The following is a 16,202-nucleotide window of genomic DNA, read 5'->3' as shown; positions in this document are numbered from 1 at the left end:
TATTTGACAGAGAGAGAGAGATCACAAGTAGGCAGAGAGGCAGGCAGAGAGAGAGAGGAGGAAGCAGGCTCCCTGCCCAGCAGAGAGCCCAATGTGGGACTTGATCCCAGGACCCTGAGATCATGACCCGAGCAGAAAGCAGAGGCTTAACCCACTGAGCCATCAAGGCTCGCTCTTCCAAATCTTTTTTTGAAGATTTTATTTATTTATTTGACAGAGAGACATGCGAAAAGAGGGAACACAAGCAGGGGGAGTGGGAGAAGGAGAAGCAGGCTTCCTGCTGAACAGGGAGCCCCATGCGGGCTCCATCCCAGGACCCCACTGGGATCATGACCTGAACAGAAGGTGGAAGCCCAATGACTGAGCCACCCAGGCACCCTGGCTTTCCAAATCTTGTACCTAAATGAGATATTATAGAACAAACCCATTAGTCTTGTGTGAATATCTCCAATGCAGGAACTTTATATGTTTTTTGGAACTGCTAATTCAATTGCTCTTTTTTCTATTTTCTGTCTTCAAAATTATGGGTGTTCACTTGCGCATTCTTAGTATTTATTTGCACTTTATGATTGTAGTCAACCCACCTATTTTTCAATTTCTCTCCTTTGGTAGTGATCAATTTTAAGATTTTTCATTTATTTGACAGAGAGCGAGACAGTGAGAGAGGGAACACAAACAGGGGGTGTAGGAGAGGGAGAAGCAGGCTTCATGCTGAGCAGGGAGTCTGATGTGGGGCTCGATCCCAGGACCCTGGGATCACAGTCTAAGCTGAAGGCTGACCTGAACACCTGAGCCACCCAGGCGCCCCTGAACTTATCATATTTATTTATTTATTTATTTATTTGTAGATCACAAGTAGGCAGAGAGGCAGGCAGAGAGAGAGGAGGAAGCAGGCTCCCCACCCAGCAGAGAGCCGGATGTTGGGCTTGATCCCAGGACCCTGGGACTATGACCTGAGCCGAAGGCAGAGGCTTTAACCCACTGAGCCACCCAGGCGCCCCTGAACTTATCATTTTTAAGTGAAAAATGTTGAGATACCTCCTCAATCCGTTCTTGAGAGCACTACTGAGACTTCATATCATTGGTGAGCTTCTAGCATCTATTTCAAACAATTTCCCTCAACCTTGCACTTTGGCTAGGACTCAAACCACCTAAAACTTAAAAAGTCCCAGCAGTTTTAAAACAAAGCAAAGGCCAAAGATGGGTCTTCAGATTCTGACACTAAAATCTCCCCCTATAATTATATACCTCTATACCTTTTGAAATAATGATTGTTTCAAAAGCAAGTGTATGATCTTAATTGATTAGTCAGTAAAACTAAGTTTTTGCTATGATTGGGAAAGAGAATGTCACTCTTTGGGGGCAGAAAGATAAAACAGGTGACCATAGTTGTAGCCGAGTAAATCTCATGAACCTGAGGGAAGTTGGTTTTAGGACTTAGCCTGATTTAAATGAAAGTAAACATATTTGTGTTTGTGTACTTATTAAATACTTTAGGTATCCCGGATTTCAGCACCAAAATAAATAAATACTTTGGTAAATTATGAGAAACTAGAACTAAATTGTGACTTTATCTAATGTGTTCCACCCCAGTATTTTACTTCATTTTCTCCCAGTTCACAGTTCACTGCTGTGAAGGAAACCTGCAGACATAACTTCTTGCCCTGTAACAACTATCTATTTGTGTTTCATCTCACGGTTTAGCCAATTCATATCCTCTGAGAGAACTCCCAAAGTGACTCATGTATACTTTCCTTTCCAGTACAACTGAAAGAAGGCCAAGTAGTGATGCAATCTTGTTTCAGGTTTTCAATCTTCTCAAAAGATTACAAACTCCTGGGGGCCAGGAATCACATCTTGTACTCAAAACAATACTAACAGCACCAGGAACTTTAAAGAGTATAAAACAGTTCTTATGGAAGATAGAATATATTTGTGATCACTTAAACACAATGAGTAAAACAACATTTGTTTCTAAAGGACATTGATATTAATGGAATTAGGTAGCTTTCGTGAAACTGAAAATCTCTATAGAGACGCATGGTGGCGCTGCAGGATAACATCGGCGGTGTAAAAACACTGAACTGGACGTTGTTCTTGACTCGGTTACCCACCCGGTGCGCTCAGAGTGGTGGGAAGGCAGAACACGCCTTCAAGGTGCGAACTACAAGCTACTCAGCAGGGTTAAAATCCTTAGGCCTCCTAAGATTCGGTGGACGTTAGCAGAGACACGTTTCCCAAAACTGCGAAGAGAAGCTGAAGCGATTCTGCAGGAAGATTTCCTTAAAGGAGCTATGGAGAACGGAAGGGCAGAAGCTCTGCAGATAAGGCAAGTCCTGCTTCTTTTTGTTTTGCTAGGAATGTCTCAGGCGCGTTCGGAATCTGGGCGCTTTTCGGTGGCAGAGGAAATGCAGAGCGGGAGCTTTGTAGGCAATTTGGCAAAGGACCTGGGACTAGAAGTGGGTGAGCTGCTCTCAAGGGGGGCTCAGGTGGTCTCTAATGATAACAAAAGGCGTTTGCAGCTGGACATAAACACCGGAGATTTGCTCTTAAGCCAATCACTAGACCGGGAGGAGCTCTGTGGCTCCACGGAGCCCTGTGTGTTGCATTTCCAGGTATTAATGAAAAACCCTTTGCAGTTTTTACGAATTGAGCTACAGGTCAGGGATATAAATGACCACTCTCCTGCCTTCTTAGAAAAAGAAATGCTCCTAGAAATCCCAGAGAATAGTCCTGTTGGTGCTGTGTTCTTACTAGAAAGCGCGAAGGATTTAGATGTAGGAATCAACGCTCTAAAGAACTACACAATAAGCCCCAACTCTTATTTCCACATTAAAATGAGAGTCAATCCAGACAATAGGAAATATCCGGAGTTGGTTCTGGACAAGGCACTGGATTATGAAGAGCAGTCCGAGCTCAGTTTCATCCTCACTGCTATGGATGGCGGGTCTCCGCCCAGGTCCGGGACTGCCACGGTTAGGGTCGTGGTTGTGGACATTAATGACAACTCCCCTGAGTTTGAGCAGCCATTTTATGAGGTGAAGATTCCAGAGAATAGCCTATTAGGGTCACTCATTGTCACTGTCTCAGCTTCGGATTTAGACTCCGGAAAAAATGGAGAAATATCATATTCTTTTTCCCATGCCTCAGAAGATATTCGCAAGACATTTGAAATTAATCAAAAGTCCGGAGAAGTCATTTTAGCCACACCCATGGATTTTGAAACAACTGAATCATACTCAATAATCATTCAAGCCACAGATGGGGGCGGCCTCTTTGGAAAATCAACAGTCAGAATTCAGGTGATGGATGTGAATGACAATGCTCCTGAAATCGCTGTGTCATCAATTACCAGTCCAGTCCCAGAAAATTTGCCGGAGGCTGTGGTTATGGTTTTTAGCATTCGAGACAGAGACTCTGGGGACAATGGGAAGATGATTTGTTCTATCCCAGAAGACCTCCCTTTCATACTAAAATCTTCCGTTGAGAATTACTACACACTGGAAACGGAGGAAATGTTGGACAGAGAGAGCCAGGCCGAGTACAACATCACCATCACCGTCACCGACCTGGGGACCCCCAGGCTGAAAACCCAGCACAACCTCACGGTGACCGTGTCCGACGTCAACGACAACGCCCCGGCCTTCAGCCAGACGACCTACACCCTGCGCGTCCGCGAGAACAACAGCCCCGCCCTGCACATCGGCAGCGTGAGCGCCACCGACAGAGACTCGGGCGCCAACGCCCAGGTCACCTACTCGCTGCTGCCGCCCCACGACCCGCAGCTGCCGCTGGGCTCGCTGGTGTCCATCAACGCGGACAACGGGCAGCTGTTCGCGCTCAGGTCGCTGGATTTCGAGGCGCTGCAGGCGTTCGAGTTCCGCGTGGGCGCGGCCGACCGCGGCTCGCCGGCGCTCAGCAGCCAGGCGCTGGTGCGCGTGCTGGTGGCGGACGCCAACGACAACGCGCCGTTCGTGCTGTACCCGCTGCAGAACGGCTCGGCGCCCTGCACCGAGCTGGTGCCGCGGGCGGCCGAGGCGGGCTACCTGGTGGCCAAGGTGGTGGCGGTGGACGGCGACTCGGGCCAGAACGCCTGGCTGTCGTACCAGCTGCTCAAGGCCACGGAGCCCGGGCTGTTCGGCGTGTGGGCGCACAACGGCGAGGTGCGCACGGCGCGGCCGCTGAGCGAGCGCGACGCCGTCAAGCACAGGCTGCTGGTGCTGGTCCGGGACCACGGCGAGCCGCCGCTGTCGGCCAGCGTCACGCTGCACGTGCTGCTGGTGGACGGCTTCTCGCAGCCCTACCTGCCGCTGCCGGACGCGGTGGCGGCCGAGGCCCGCGCCGACCCGCTCACCGTCTACCTGGTGGTGGCCTTGGCGTCCGTGTCGTCGCTCTTCCTGTTCTCGGTGCTGGTGTTCGTGGCGGTGCGGCTGTGCAGGAGGAGGCGGGCGGCGTCGGGGGGCGGCTGCTCGGTGCCCGAGGGTCCGTTTCCGGGCCACCTGGTGGACGTCAGCGGCGCGGGGACCCTGTCCCACAGCTACCAGTATGAGGTGTGTCTGACGGGAGGTTCAGCGACCGGTGAGTTCAAGTTCTTGAAGCCGATTATCCCCAACTTCCCACCCCAGCACTCTGGGAAAGAGACGGAAGAAAATCCTACCTTCCACAATAGCTTTGGGTTCAATATATAGAGACCACAATTAAGTTTCATATTATATATGTGCCACTTTTTTCGTGCCACTTCCAGATCAATGTTATTTCCCCCAATTTGTGTGTATTTTAAATTTATCCGGGGTACTTTTATATTTTCACAAATTGTACCCATCTTTACTTTTAAGTGAATGTTTTCTTTATTTGTGGTTGTAATTAGATGGTACTTTATTCTGTAATCCAGGTCTTAATGGGTAGTTTGCCTTTTTAAGGAAGAAGACCAAATAAATCACTTTTGTCCACAGCCCTCTCTCCAGTTACACTTTCACCCATAATTATGCTTTTGGTAAAAATAAAGCAGACCACTTTCAAATTATTTCCAGTGTTCAAGTATTTCTTCATTTCATTTTTTTCTTGCAGTTTTTCTTGTGTAGTAATGGCTGCTATTCAGAAATGTCATTTTTCTTCCTTTAAATTCACTGCATTTTTATTAACACTTTAACATGTTTATTGTTGAAAAGCCCTGAAAAATCATGTCGTATAATAGAACTGTAAGTGTAACCACCTTGTTTGAAAGGGTCAGTAGGCACTTTTGTTAACAACTCTTACATATTCAACCTGGAGAGTGATTGTGAAGGCACATCAATATTGTGGCTACCCAGAAAGTCTTAGAATATGAAGTTATAATTTTTCAGATTTCTTGTTGATATTACAAAGCTGTAATGCAATCCACCTGAATAATAATTTGTATAGCATAAAATGGACCAGTGTGCTAATGTTTATAACTTTTACCTTCTGTGTTCTCCCAGAATTGTATATATACATATATATAAAGTATATAGTATATTATTTTTATTTATTTATTTAATAATTATATATTTATTTAATTATATACAGTTATATATGTATATAATACATACACATGTATATATAAATACATGTATATAGTGTTCAGTGGACACTAATTTCAAACCTAAGGGGTGCTTGGATGGTTCGGTAAATTAAGCATCTGACCTTGATTTTTGGCTCAGGTCATGATCCGGGGTTGTGATATTGAGCCCTATGTTGGGCTCCATACTGAGCATGGAGCTTGCTTGGAGTTCTCTCTCTCCTTCTCCCCCTCCTGCCTCACACATACTCTCTCCTCCTCTCTCTCTTAAAAACAAAACAAAGCAAAAACCTTAAAAAAGTCACCAGAAAAATGATGTTGTACATATTATGTAATATATGAACATTATAGGAATGTTTTGTAAACAATTCCTAGCTTTTGGGGGACAAAATCTAAAATTGCCCATATTACGACATTCTTTTTAATTTTCAAGTGTTGTTATGGTCCACTAAAGTGATTTCATGACCCTACCAATGGGTAGCAATCCAAGACTGAAAAACCGCTTTTCCCAGAGATTTATGTAGATATATGTAGGGCACTGAGAAATATCAAGAGATAATCCTTTAAGGTTTTAATATATTTTTAAGAAAATTTCAAACCATTGTAAGGAAGTTTTGCCTCATGTAGCATGGGCACCAACCAACTACTCTTGACTTTAGTGATCTGACTACATTACAGAAGAAAAAGCCTTCATGATGAGATTCCAGTGAATCTCATCATAAGCTCAAAGTCTGTATTTTGTGGAAGGAAACTGTAGAGAAACAAAATGAGTGAGGGTATAGAGGAAAGAAATTATGTGTGTGAGAGAGTAGCACATGAAAGACGAAATGGGTGAGAATAAGGAACATGATGACTCTTTTGCCTCTAGTACCACAGACTAGAATCAATGCCAGAAAGTGCCTCTTCAATATATTTTAAAACTTTATCTTAACATTGTAGCAGGGCTAGGTATTAGTTAGTTACTAATGTTGGGAAGTAGAATCTCTTGCTCTAGTATATTCCAAATAATCCTATGTTCACATTTTCTTAAAGCTGAGATTTCACTACCAGTTCTTCTGAACTACATGGAGTGATTAATTATTCTTTCAATTCAAGGAAAATGAAGGGAATGGAAGTTTGTCCACGCAGGCTAATTAAATTCTAATTTTTCTGTTTTTAGAAGTGGACCTAGGAAAAAGTCCCCCCCCCAAGTGAGAAGCTGGCTTTCAGAGAATGAAAATTCATACAAATTCCATAATTCAAAGTAAAGTATTAAGGTTACCTGCTGTCTTTACTGCACTTAGTAGGGAAAATATGTACAATCACTAGCTTAAAAAGATAAAAAGCATTATAGCATCTTAGCATGCTAGACAAGGTACATAGACTACTGAAGATGAAGAATAAAAATGGCCATGTCAAGCACACCAGAATATCCATAATCAAAAAGACAGTAATTGGGACGCCTGGGTGGCTCAGTGGGTTAAGCCGCTGCCTTCGGCTCAGGTCATGATCTCAGGGTCCTGGGATCAAGTCCCACATCAAGCTCTCTGCTCAGCAGGGAGCCTGCTTCTCTCTCTCTCTCTCTCTCTCTCTCTCTCTCTTTCTGCCTGCCTCTCTGTCTACTTGTGACCTCTCTCTCTGTCAAATAAATAAATAAAATATTAAAAAAAAGACAGTAACTGTTGGAAAGGATGTAGAGATATTGCCGACCTGTTGGAAAGAATGTGAAGTGGTGCATTTATTTGAAAAGTTTGGCAGTTCCTCAAAATGTTAAACATATAGTTACCTTATGATACAGAAACTCAACTCCTGTGTATCTATGCAAAAGAAATAAGAGTGTATGTTCACACATGCACAAAAACTGTATACATTAATGCATGTTCATAGTAGCATTATTGATAATATTGCCAAAAGTGGAGACACCCCAAATGTTCATCAACTGATGAATGGATAAACAAAATATGTTATCTCCGTACAGTGGGGTTGTTATTATTCAACACCAAAGTGGAATGAAGTACTGATACAGACTACAACATGGACAAACCTCAAAATCATTACTCTGAGTGAAAGAAACCAGTTGCAAAATATCTGACATTTTATGATCCCATTTATATGAAATGTCCTGAACAGGCAAATCTATAGGGACAGAAAGTAGATTAGTGATTGCCTACAGCTGTAGGAGGATAGGGTTGGAGAATGGCTACAGGGTAAGAGGTTTCTTTTTGGCATGATGTTCTGAAATAAGACTGGGGTGATAATTGCACAAATCTGGAAATATACTAAAACCTGTTACGTTACATTGTATACTTTTTTAAAAAAGATTTTTTATTTTCATTTATTTGACAGAGATCACAAGTAGGCAGAGAAGGGGGTGTGGAGAGGAAGCAGGCTCCCCGCTGAGCAGAGAGCCTGAAGTGGGGCTTGATCCCAGGACCCTGAAATCATGACTGAGCCGAAGGCAGAGGCTTAACCCACTGAGCCACCCAGGCACCCCTGTGGACTTCATTTTTTAAAGATTTTATTTATTTTAATAAATAAATGGGTGGAGAGGCCAAGGGAGAGGGAGAGAATCTCAAGCAGACTCTGCACAAGGATGGAGTCCAATGCTGAGCTCAGTCTCATGATGCTGGAGATCATGACCTGAGCCAAATTCAAGAGTCAGATTCTTAGCCAACTGAGCCACCCATTTGCACCTTGTACTTTACACTTTTTTTAAAGCGGTAAGTGAGTTCACTGAGTGTGTTCACATGCTGGGCACGGGAGTCATGTGTTTTCTGCCCTGGGGGCACTTACTTTTTTTTTGAGATTTTATTTATTTATTTGACAGAGATCACAAGTAGGTAGAGAGGCAGGCAGAGAGAGAGGAAGGGAAGCAGGCTCCCTGCTAAGCAGAGAGTCTGATTTGGGGCTTGATCCCAGGACCCTGGAATCATGACCTGAGCCCAAGGCAGAGGCTTTAACCCACTGAGCCACCCAGGTGCCCCTGTACTTTACACTTTAAATGGGAAAACTTTATGGTACGTAAGTGATATCTCAATAATGCCATTAAAAATATTGGTGGGAATGGTTCTAGCAGCCTGTGTCCCAAGTAAGATGGGTCTTCTCTTGTTATAGGGGAGGGGGGAAAGAGCGGTTCAAACAGCTCAGGCAGAAACTCTATCAGGTGCAACAGCAGAGAAAAGGACCAGGTTCTGTTGCTTCAAGTTTTTCCGGATTATCTGAACAAGAGGACTTGGTATTTATTTATAGAAAGAACTGTTTCCTGACTCTAATGGAGAGTGCCAGGATTTCAGGAGCTCAGGTGCCCAGACAGAAGTAACTAACAATTCTCTTCAAAAGTATTGCTAGGGGCACCTGGGTGGCTCAGTGGGTTAAGCCTCTGCCTTCGGCTCAGGTCATGATCTCAGGGTCCTGGGATCGAGTCCCACATCAGGCTTTCTGCTCAGTGGAGAGCCTGCTTCCTCCTCTCTCTCTCTCTCTTTCTCTCTGCCTGCCTCTCTGCCTACTTGTGATCTCTCTCTGTCAAATAAATAAATAAAATCTTTAAAAAAAAGTATTGCAAAAACCAAATTTTGTTTTTATGCTTCGAATACCTCACTTCAAGTTAAATTTAAGCCAATGTGGGGAAAGGTCACTTACAAAATGGAGATGTGAGAAATGGCCCAGCCTCCCAGAGAGGATTTACTTGAAACATTACCAGTAAAAACCAAGTAATAGTTTTGGTTGGAATCTCCCAGGAGAAAGGACATAAAGACATTTTAGCTTACAACACTTTGTTCCCTTCATCTCCTTCCTACCTCAAGCCCTGCTGCCACTTCCAGTCCCACTGATAAACAACAGGGCTTCTCAGTCCCTAGGTATTCACCTGTCCCCCAGCTCAGTCTTTAGTCCCTGTACTACATGCTGTAGTTTTTCACCACCTGAAATGGTTTTTCCTAAGAAATAATAATTTCAGATATCTCTCTCTCTCTCTCTCTCAGAATACAATCTATGCCTTTAATCCTCTCGTTGGCTACTCCTATCACTTTGACTTCATTAGGACCTCCACTGCATGATACTGCTTCTCTATCTCAACACCCTAGTGTTCTAATTTCTCCCCTATTCAGCTAATTCCCTGGTCTACTCCTCATGTCCATATTCTGCATTCCCTTGTTCAGTTCTCCTTCACTGAAACCACCCACTGAAACTCCACTCCAGATGAATGTAATTGTCTCCTTCCACTTCTGTTATGTCACTGATGCTTCACTCTATAAGGCAAAACTTAGAAATCATCAACACTGTTTTGACACTGTTTATCACATCAAAACTTAATTGGAATTTAAGACCAATAAATTGTTCTGTATTTTCCTAATCAGCTTTCTATTCTGCTCTCTATAACAACTACTTCAAACCTAGTTATCTTACTTTCAATTTCCCACCCTTCAGCAGATGAATTTGCTTAATACCTTGCTGAGAAAATAAAATCTATCAAATGGAATTTCTCTCAATTTTCCATCCCCAAATCCACACCCTGAATAGTGTGTGTACTTATAATGACCTTTGCTGAGGTCACTTTCTACCCAAGTCCAATCTCTTCATTTATTTTCCAGGTCTCTTTACCCACCTCCTAGAGGCTTCGCATTGAATTAATCCTCTTTTTGGTATCTCACTTTTGGTATCTCTGTTGAATATTACAAATCATCATTTTAATTAAGTTCAAATTTCCCTAGGTTTAAAAAAAACCCATGGAGTCTCAATTTCCCTGCAGATACCATCAGTTTCTTTTCTTTTCCAGCGAAATTTGAAAGGGTTGTCGATTTTACTTCCTTATCTCTCTTGCTTTTCAACCAAGTGCAATCTGATTTTCACTGTGACCACTCAAACTATTATGGTAAAGGTGACTGAAGTTTTCTATAAAAGTCAGATAAGGTTATATTGCCCAAAAAAGCAGTGTAACTACCCAGTGGCTTGTAAAAGTGTGTTATCTCCTTCTAACAGTTCAAATGTAAATGACTGTGTAGATGAGCTAGCTTTGCTCATCACAATCCTTCCAGAACCAAATTTCGTTGTAAGTAATTGCTCCTACATTCCCTACTGCAGTGTCATAATCTGTGTGACTGTAGCCACCTCACTGCTATAACCAGGTTCTAGCTGGCAGGGAGGGAGGAAACCCACCCAGATGTCTTCTATTCTAGACCTAGGAATGGCAAACAAAAATTCTGTTCACAATATTAGTGAGAACTTAATTCAATTGGCCATACCTAACTACAAAGGAGACTGGGACAGGCATTCTACGAGTAGTCATGTGCCTGCATACTATTATATAGTAGTGCTCTTACTATAAAGGAACAGATTTTGGCAGATATCTATTAGAGCCCTCCACAATGACCAAGTTAATCCAATGGACCATTTTAACATTCATTTTTGAGGTGGTAGTTTCGAAAGCATTTGCTACCATTGATCTTCCTCACCTCCTTGAAATATTTGCTTTTGGTTTCATGATTCTGACCAAGGCCCTTCATCTTTTTTTTTTCCTTCTTTATCTTTTTAAAGATACTTTATTTCCTCTCTTCTCTAATGAAGGCGTTTTTTTCAGAGATCAATGCTGAGCCTCTTCAACTGTTAACCTGACATACTTTTGCTTCGTTGTTTTACGAGTTCTCAGAGTTTCAATCATCATATATATGTTGGTGAAACCCAAAGTCCATTTCTACCCCAGTTTGTATCCTATGCTTCAGTTATGTATGTACCTATATACAACACTACATAAGCAAATACATGTGTGAACACACACACATATACCCCAAAGGCACTTACCTCAATATCAGCATATCCAAAATGACTTCATCTTTTTTCACTTCAATCTTTTCTGTTCCTCAGTGTTCCTGGTCTTAGAGAATGACATGACTATCCATCTAGTTGTCCTATCCAGAGGTCTGTTAATCATCCTCGCATCTTTCCTCTTTTTCTCCCCATAAAACCCACCAGTCACCAGATACTAAATATCTTTCTAATTAATCATCCCTCTTCTCTCCATCCACACCAGCAATACCCTTAACTGGGCTGCCATTATCTCCTAACTGGTGCCTCTGATTCCAGTCATTCCTTCTGCAATTGAGTCTCTTCACTTCTTCTAAACTGATTTTTTTCAAAAAGATGCAGATGTAATCATTTAATCAAATGTTTAAAATCCTACATTGTATTTTAGTTGCCTACAAAATAAACATTTTAATTTATGATACAAGTGGCTCTTCTATATATTTCTCTTTTTTAAAGATTTTTCTGTATTACTCTTTGCTAATGCATACAGTGTGAAATATTTCAATTACTTGTCTTCCAAATTTTTAGCCAGTGAACTCCATAAAGGCAAGGATTAAGTCTATCTTATCTATTTCATATTCTTACATGTGTAAAAATGTGTAAGAATTTAAAAATACATGTATTTCAAAATATGTCAGTGAAAAAAGTAATGACATTAGTAACTATAATTGAATTCAAAAGTATTTACAAGAGTGAAGGAGAGCATATATTTGAAAATCTCAAGAAATGGCCTAGAGGCACCTGGGTGGCTCAGTCGGTTAAGCGGTTAAGCGTCTACCTTTGGCTCAGGTCATGATCCCAGGGTCTAGCCATCCAACCCTACCTCAGCTCTCTGCTCAGTGGTGAGTCTGCTTCTCCCTCTCCTTCTTTGATCTCTCTCCCAAATAAATAAATAAAAATATTTTTTAAGTTAATTTAAAAGTGTTCTAAAATATTATTTTTTTAGAGTTTATTTATTTATTTGACAGAGAGGGAGCACAAGCGGGGGAAGTGGGAGAGGGAGAAGCAGGCTGCCCGCCTAGCAGTGAGCCCAACGCAGTGCTTGATCTCAGGACCCTGGGATCATGACCTGAGCTGAAGGCAGCCACTTAAGGACTGAGCCACCCAGGTGCCACTAAAAATATTAATTCTTCAGTTCAGGACATACTTCTTCCATTCAGGACATCTGTTCCCCACCCCCCCAAAAAAACTCTTTGGTTCAGGACATCTTAATAGAGTCCTGTCAGCATTCAAAACCACACTAATTACATGCTCTGTATAGATCTTGTTTGGGTCCTGATTCAAACAAACAAACAGTAAACATATTTTAGAGAAAAATGAAGAAAACCAAATACAGACTGGGTCTAAGTTCTATCAAGGAATTATTGCTAACTTTGTTGATTGTAATAGTGGTATCATTATATTTTAAAGTCATTCTCTATTAGAGATACTTGGTGAAGTATTTAGAGGTAAAGATATATGATGTCTGGGATTTGTTTTAAAAAATTCCAGCTGTATTCATGAATTATTTGTTCAAAGAGAAAATTTTTACTGGAAAAAATTCATAGAAACACATGGTGGCGCTGTAGGATAAGATGAAATTAGCGCATGGAGGACGCTGTGGGCTGCTTTATTCTTCGTAACAGAGACCAATCCAAGTCACTGAAAAGAGAGGTAGTAAAGGAGTTTCATCTACTACAGCTGCCGAATGCTGTATACCCTCCAGGGGGGTTCTTATTTTTTAAAAAATTGAGCTTCAACTTCCAAAATTAGGGCTGAAAGATTTTTCTGCAAAAGAAGTTGCTGGAAGGAGTCATGGAGATCAAAGGGGAGCTCGCTCTGCGGAAAAGGCAAGTCCTGATTCTCTTTGTTTTGCTGGAATTATCTGAGGCAGGTACTGAATCTGTGCGATATTCTGTGGCAGAGGAAACAGAAGTTGGTTCTTTTGTGGCCAATCTTGCAAGGGATCTAGGGCTTGGGGTGGAGGAGCTATCATCACGGGAGGCCCGGGTAGTGTCAGATGATAACGAAAAGCACTTACAACTTGATTTACGGACGGGGGATTTGCTCCTAAATGAGAAACTGGACCGAGAAGAGCTCTGTGGCTCCACCGAGCCCTGTGTGCTGCATTTTCAGATGGTATTAGAAAACCCTTTACAGTTCTTTAGGGCTGAACTGCAAGTCACAGACATAAATGATCACTCCCCTATGTTTCTAGACAAGCAAATACTTATTAAAATATCAGAAAGTACCAGCATTGGAACCACATTCCTAATGGAGAGTGCCCAAGATTTGGATGTAGGAACCAACAGTCTTCAAAACTACACAATTAGCCCCAATTATCATTTCTACATTAAAATCCAAGACAGCGGTGATGGAAAGTTATACCCAGAACTGGTCCTGGACAGAGCATTAGATCATGAGGAGGAGTCTGAGCTCTCATTAACACTCACAGCACTGGATGGTGGATCGCCACCCAGGTCTGGGACAACTTTGGTTCTCATCAAGGTCCTGGACATCAATGACAATGCCCCTCAGTTTGCTCAGAAGCTCTATGAAGTGCAAGTTCTGGAGGACACACCCATTGGTTCCTGGATTATTACCATTTTTGCTAACGATTTGGATACAGGAAATTATGGGAAAATATCATACACATTTTTGCATGCATCAGAAGATATTCGTAAAACATTTGAAATCAATCCAGTATCCGGGGAAGTTCATTTGAGATCATGTCTGGATTTTGAAGTGATACAGTTCTACACTATACGTATTCAGGCAACAGATGGTGGGGGTCTTTCAGAAGAATGTACTCTTCTGGTTAAAGTAATAGATATAAATGATAATCCGCCAGAAGTGACCATCTCATCATTTACAAAGTCAATTCCAGAAAATGCCTCAGAGACTCTGGTTGCTCTTTTTAGTGTCCGAGACCAAGACTCTGGGGATAACGGGAGAATGGTGTGCTCCATTCAGGATGACCTCCCCTTTTATCTGAAACCAACCTTCAAGAACTTTTTCACTCTAGTTTCGGAAAAAGCACTGGACAGAGAGATAAGATCCGAGTACAACATCACCATTACCGTCACCGACCTGGGGACCCCCAGGCTGAAAACCCAGCACAACCTCACGGTGACCGTGTCCGACGTCAACGACAACGCCCCGACCTTCAGCCAGACGACCTACACCCTGCGCGTCCGCGAGAACAACAGCCCCGCCCTGCACATCGGCAGCGTGAGCGCCACCGACAGAGACTCGGGCGCCAACGCCCAGGTCACCTACTCGCTGCTGCCGCCCCACGACCCGCAGCTGCCGCTGGGCTCGCTGGTGTCCATCAACGCGGACAACGGGCAGCTGTTCGCGCTCAGGTCGCTGGATTTCGAGGAGCTGCAGGCGTTCGAGTTCCGCGTGGGCGCGGCCGACCGCGGCTCGCCGGCGCTCAGCAGCCAGGCGCTGGTGCGCGTGCTGGTGGCGGACGCCAACGACAACGCGCCGTTCGTGCTGTACCCGCTGCAGAACGGCTCGGCGCCCTGCACCGAGCTGGTGCCGCGGGCGGCCGAGGCGGGCTACCTGGTGGCCAAGGTGGTGGCGGTGGACGGCGACTCGGGCCAGAACGCCTGGCTGTCGTACCAGCTGCTCAAGGCCACGGAGCCCGGGCTGTTCGGCGTGTGGGCGCACAACGGCGAGGTGCGCACGGCGCGGCCGCTGAGCGAGCGCGACGCCGTCAAGCACAGGCTGCTGGTGCTGGTCCGGGACCACGGCGAGCCGCCGCTGTCGGCCAGCGTCACGCTGCACGTGCTGCTGGTGGACGGCTTCTCGCAGCCCTACCTGCCGCTGCCGGACGCGGCGGCGGCCGAGGCCCGCGCCGACCCGCTCACCGTCTACCTGGTGGTGGCCTTGGCGTCCGTGTCGTCGCTCTTCCTGTTCTCGGTGCTGGTGTTCGTGGCGGTGCGGCTGTGCAGGAGGAGGCGGGCGGCGTCGGGGGGCGGCTGCTCGGTGCCCGAGGGTCCGTTTCCGGGCCACCTGGTGGACGTCAGCGGCGCGGGGACCCTGTCCCACAGCTACCAGTATGAGGTGTGTCTGACGGGAGGTTCAGCGACCGGTGAGTTCAAGTTCTTGAAGCCGATTATCCCCAGACTTCCAGTCCCTGACACTGGTAGAAATATAGAGGGAAATGAGAACTTTAGGAACAGTTTTGGATTCAACAGTCAATAAACTAATTCATTTAAACTTTGAATCTTTTGTTATTCTTGACAACGTGCGGATACTTTTTTGCCAATCTGTAATGGATATTAGGCTGTAGTATAGTTGCATGCATTATCATTTCTCAAGCTCTTCTCATAAATCTTTATTAGAGGCCCTGATGAAGTGGAAATATAATCTGTGTGTTGTCTGTTTTTTTTTTTTTTTAGATTGTTTGGTCAAAAATGTTATATTAACAGAGTTGTTGCTAATTTTTTTGTGATAATGGCATTGTTATGCAAGACAATGTTACTAATTATTTGGAGTTACAAACTGAGGTATTAAGAGCTAATTCCACAATATATGTAACTTACTTCTAGGTATTTTATCAAAGCAGAAAGCAAAAATAAATGTTGTTGGATCTGGTTGGAAGTATATTGGATTTTTTTGCACTACTCACTTCACACACTTTCATCGTAAAGTGAAGAAAAGATACCTCTCTCTATTTAGTACTAGGATACCATATTTGCTCACTTTTGGCCTTGTAGTGTTTTTCAGAAATTAACTTTCTGAATACAAGTGATCACATCAAAGTGTACAAGTGAATACAAGTGATCACATCAAAAATTATTGATTTCTTAAGTAATTTTCCTTTGTCGTTGTTGTCCCGCTTTGTGGGGAAGGAGCTTTGTGATGCTGTGGACCTAGATATGGCTGTTTTGTTTTCCTC

At 43.7% G+C, this 16,202-nt stretch overlaps 2 protein-coding genes across 2 annotated transcripts; both read left to right on the top strand.

The window, feature by feature from the left end:
* The first annotated feature begins 972 nt into the window (after nt 1-972).
* On the top strand, nt 973-5,023 carry LOC122890335 (protocadherin beta-11-like). The gene has a single exon (XM_044225978.1). The coding sequence runs from the start codon at nt 2,295-2,297 to the stop codon at nt 4,686-4,688; it is 2,394 nt and encodes a 797-aa protein (XP_044081913.1). The 5' UTR covers nt 973-2,294; the 3' UTR covers nt 4,689-5,023.
* A 7,898-nt stretch (nt 5,024-12,921) lies between these two features.
* LOC122890324 (protocadherin beta-14-like) lies at nt 12,922-15,977 on the top strand. Its single transcript, XM_044225974.1, has one exon. It carries the CDS (start codon nt 13,109-13,111, stop codon nt 15,503-15,505), a length of 2,397 nt encoding a protein of 798 aa, XP_044081909.1. The 5' UTR covers nt 12,922-13,108; the 3' UTR covers nt 15,506-15,977.
* Nucleotides 15,978-16,202: the final 225 nt, after the last annotated feature.

The sequence above is a fragment of the Neovison vison genome, chromosome 1 (genome assembly GCF_020171115.1).
Source record: "Neovison vison isolate M4711 chromosome 1, ASM_NN_V1, whole genome shotgun sequence".
NCBI classification, from domain to species: domain Eukaryota; kingdom Metazoa; phylum Chordata; class Mammalia; order Carnivora; family Mustelidae; genus Neogale; species Neogale vison.
Note: the sequence above shows the minus strand (reverse complement) of the source record. Positions and strands in the feature narration are given on the sequence as shown.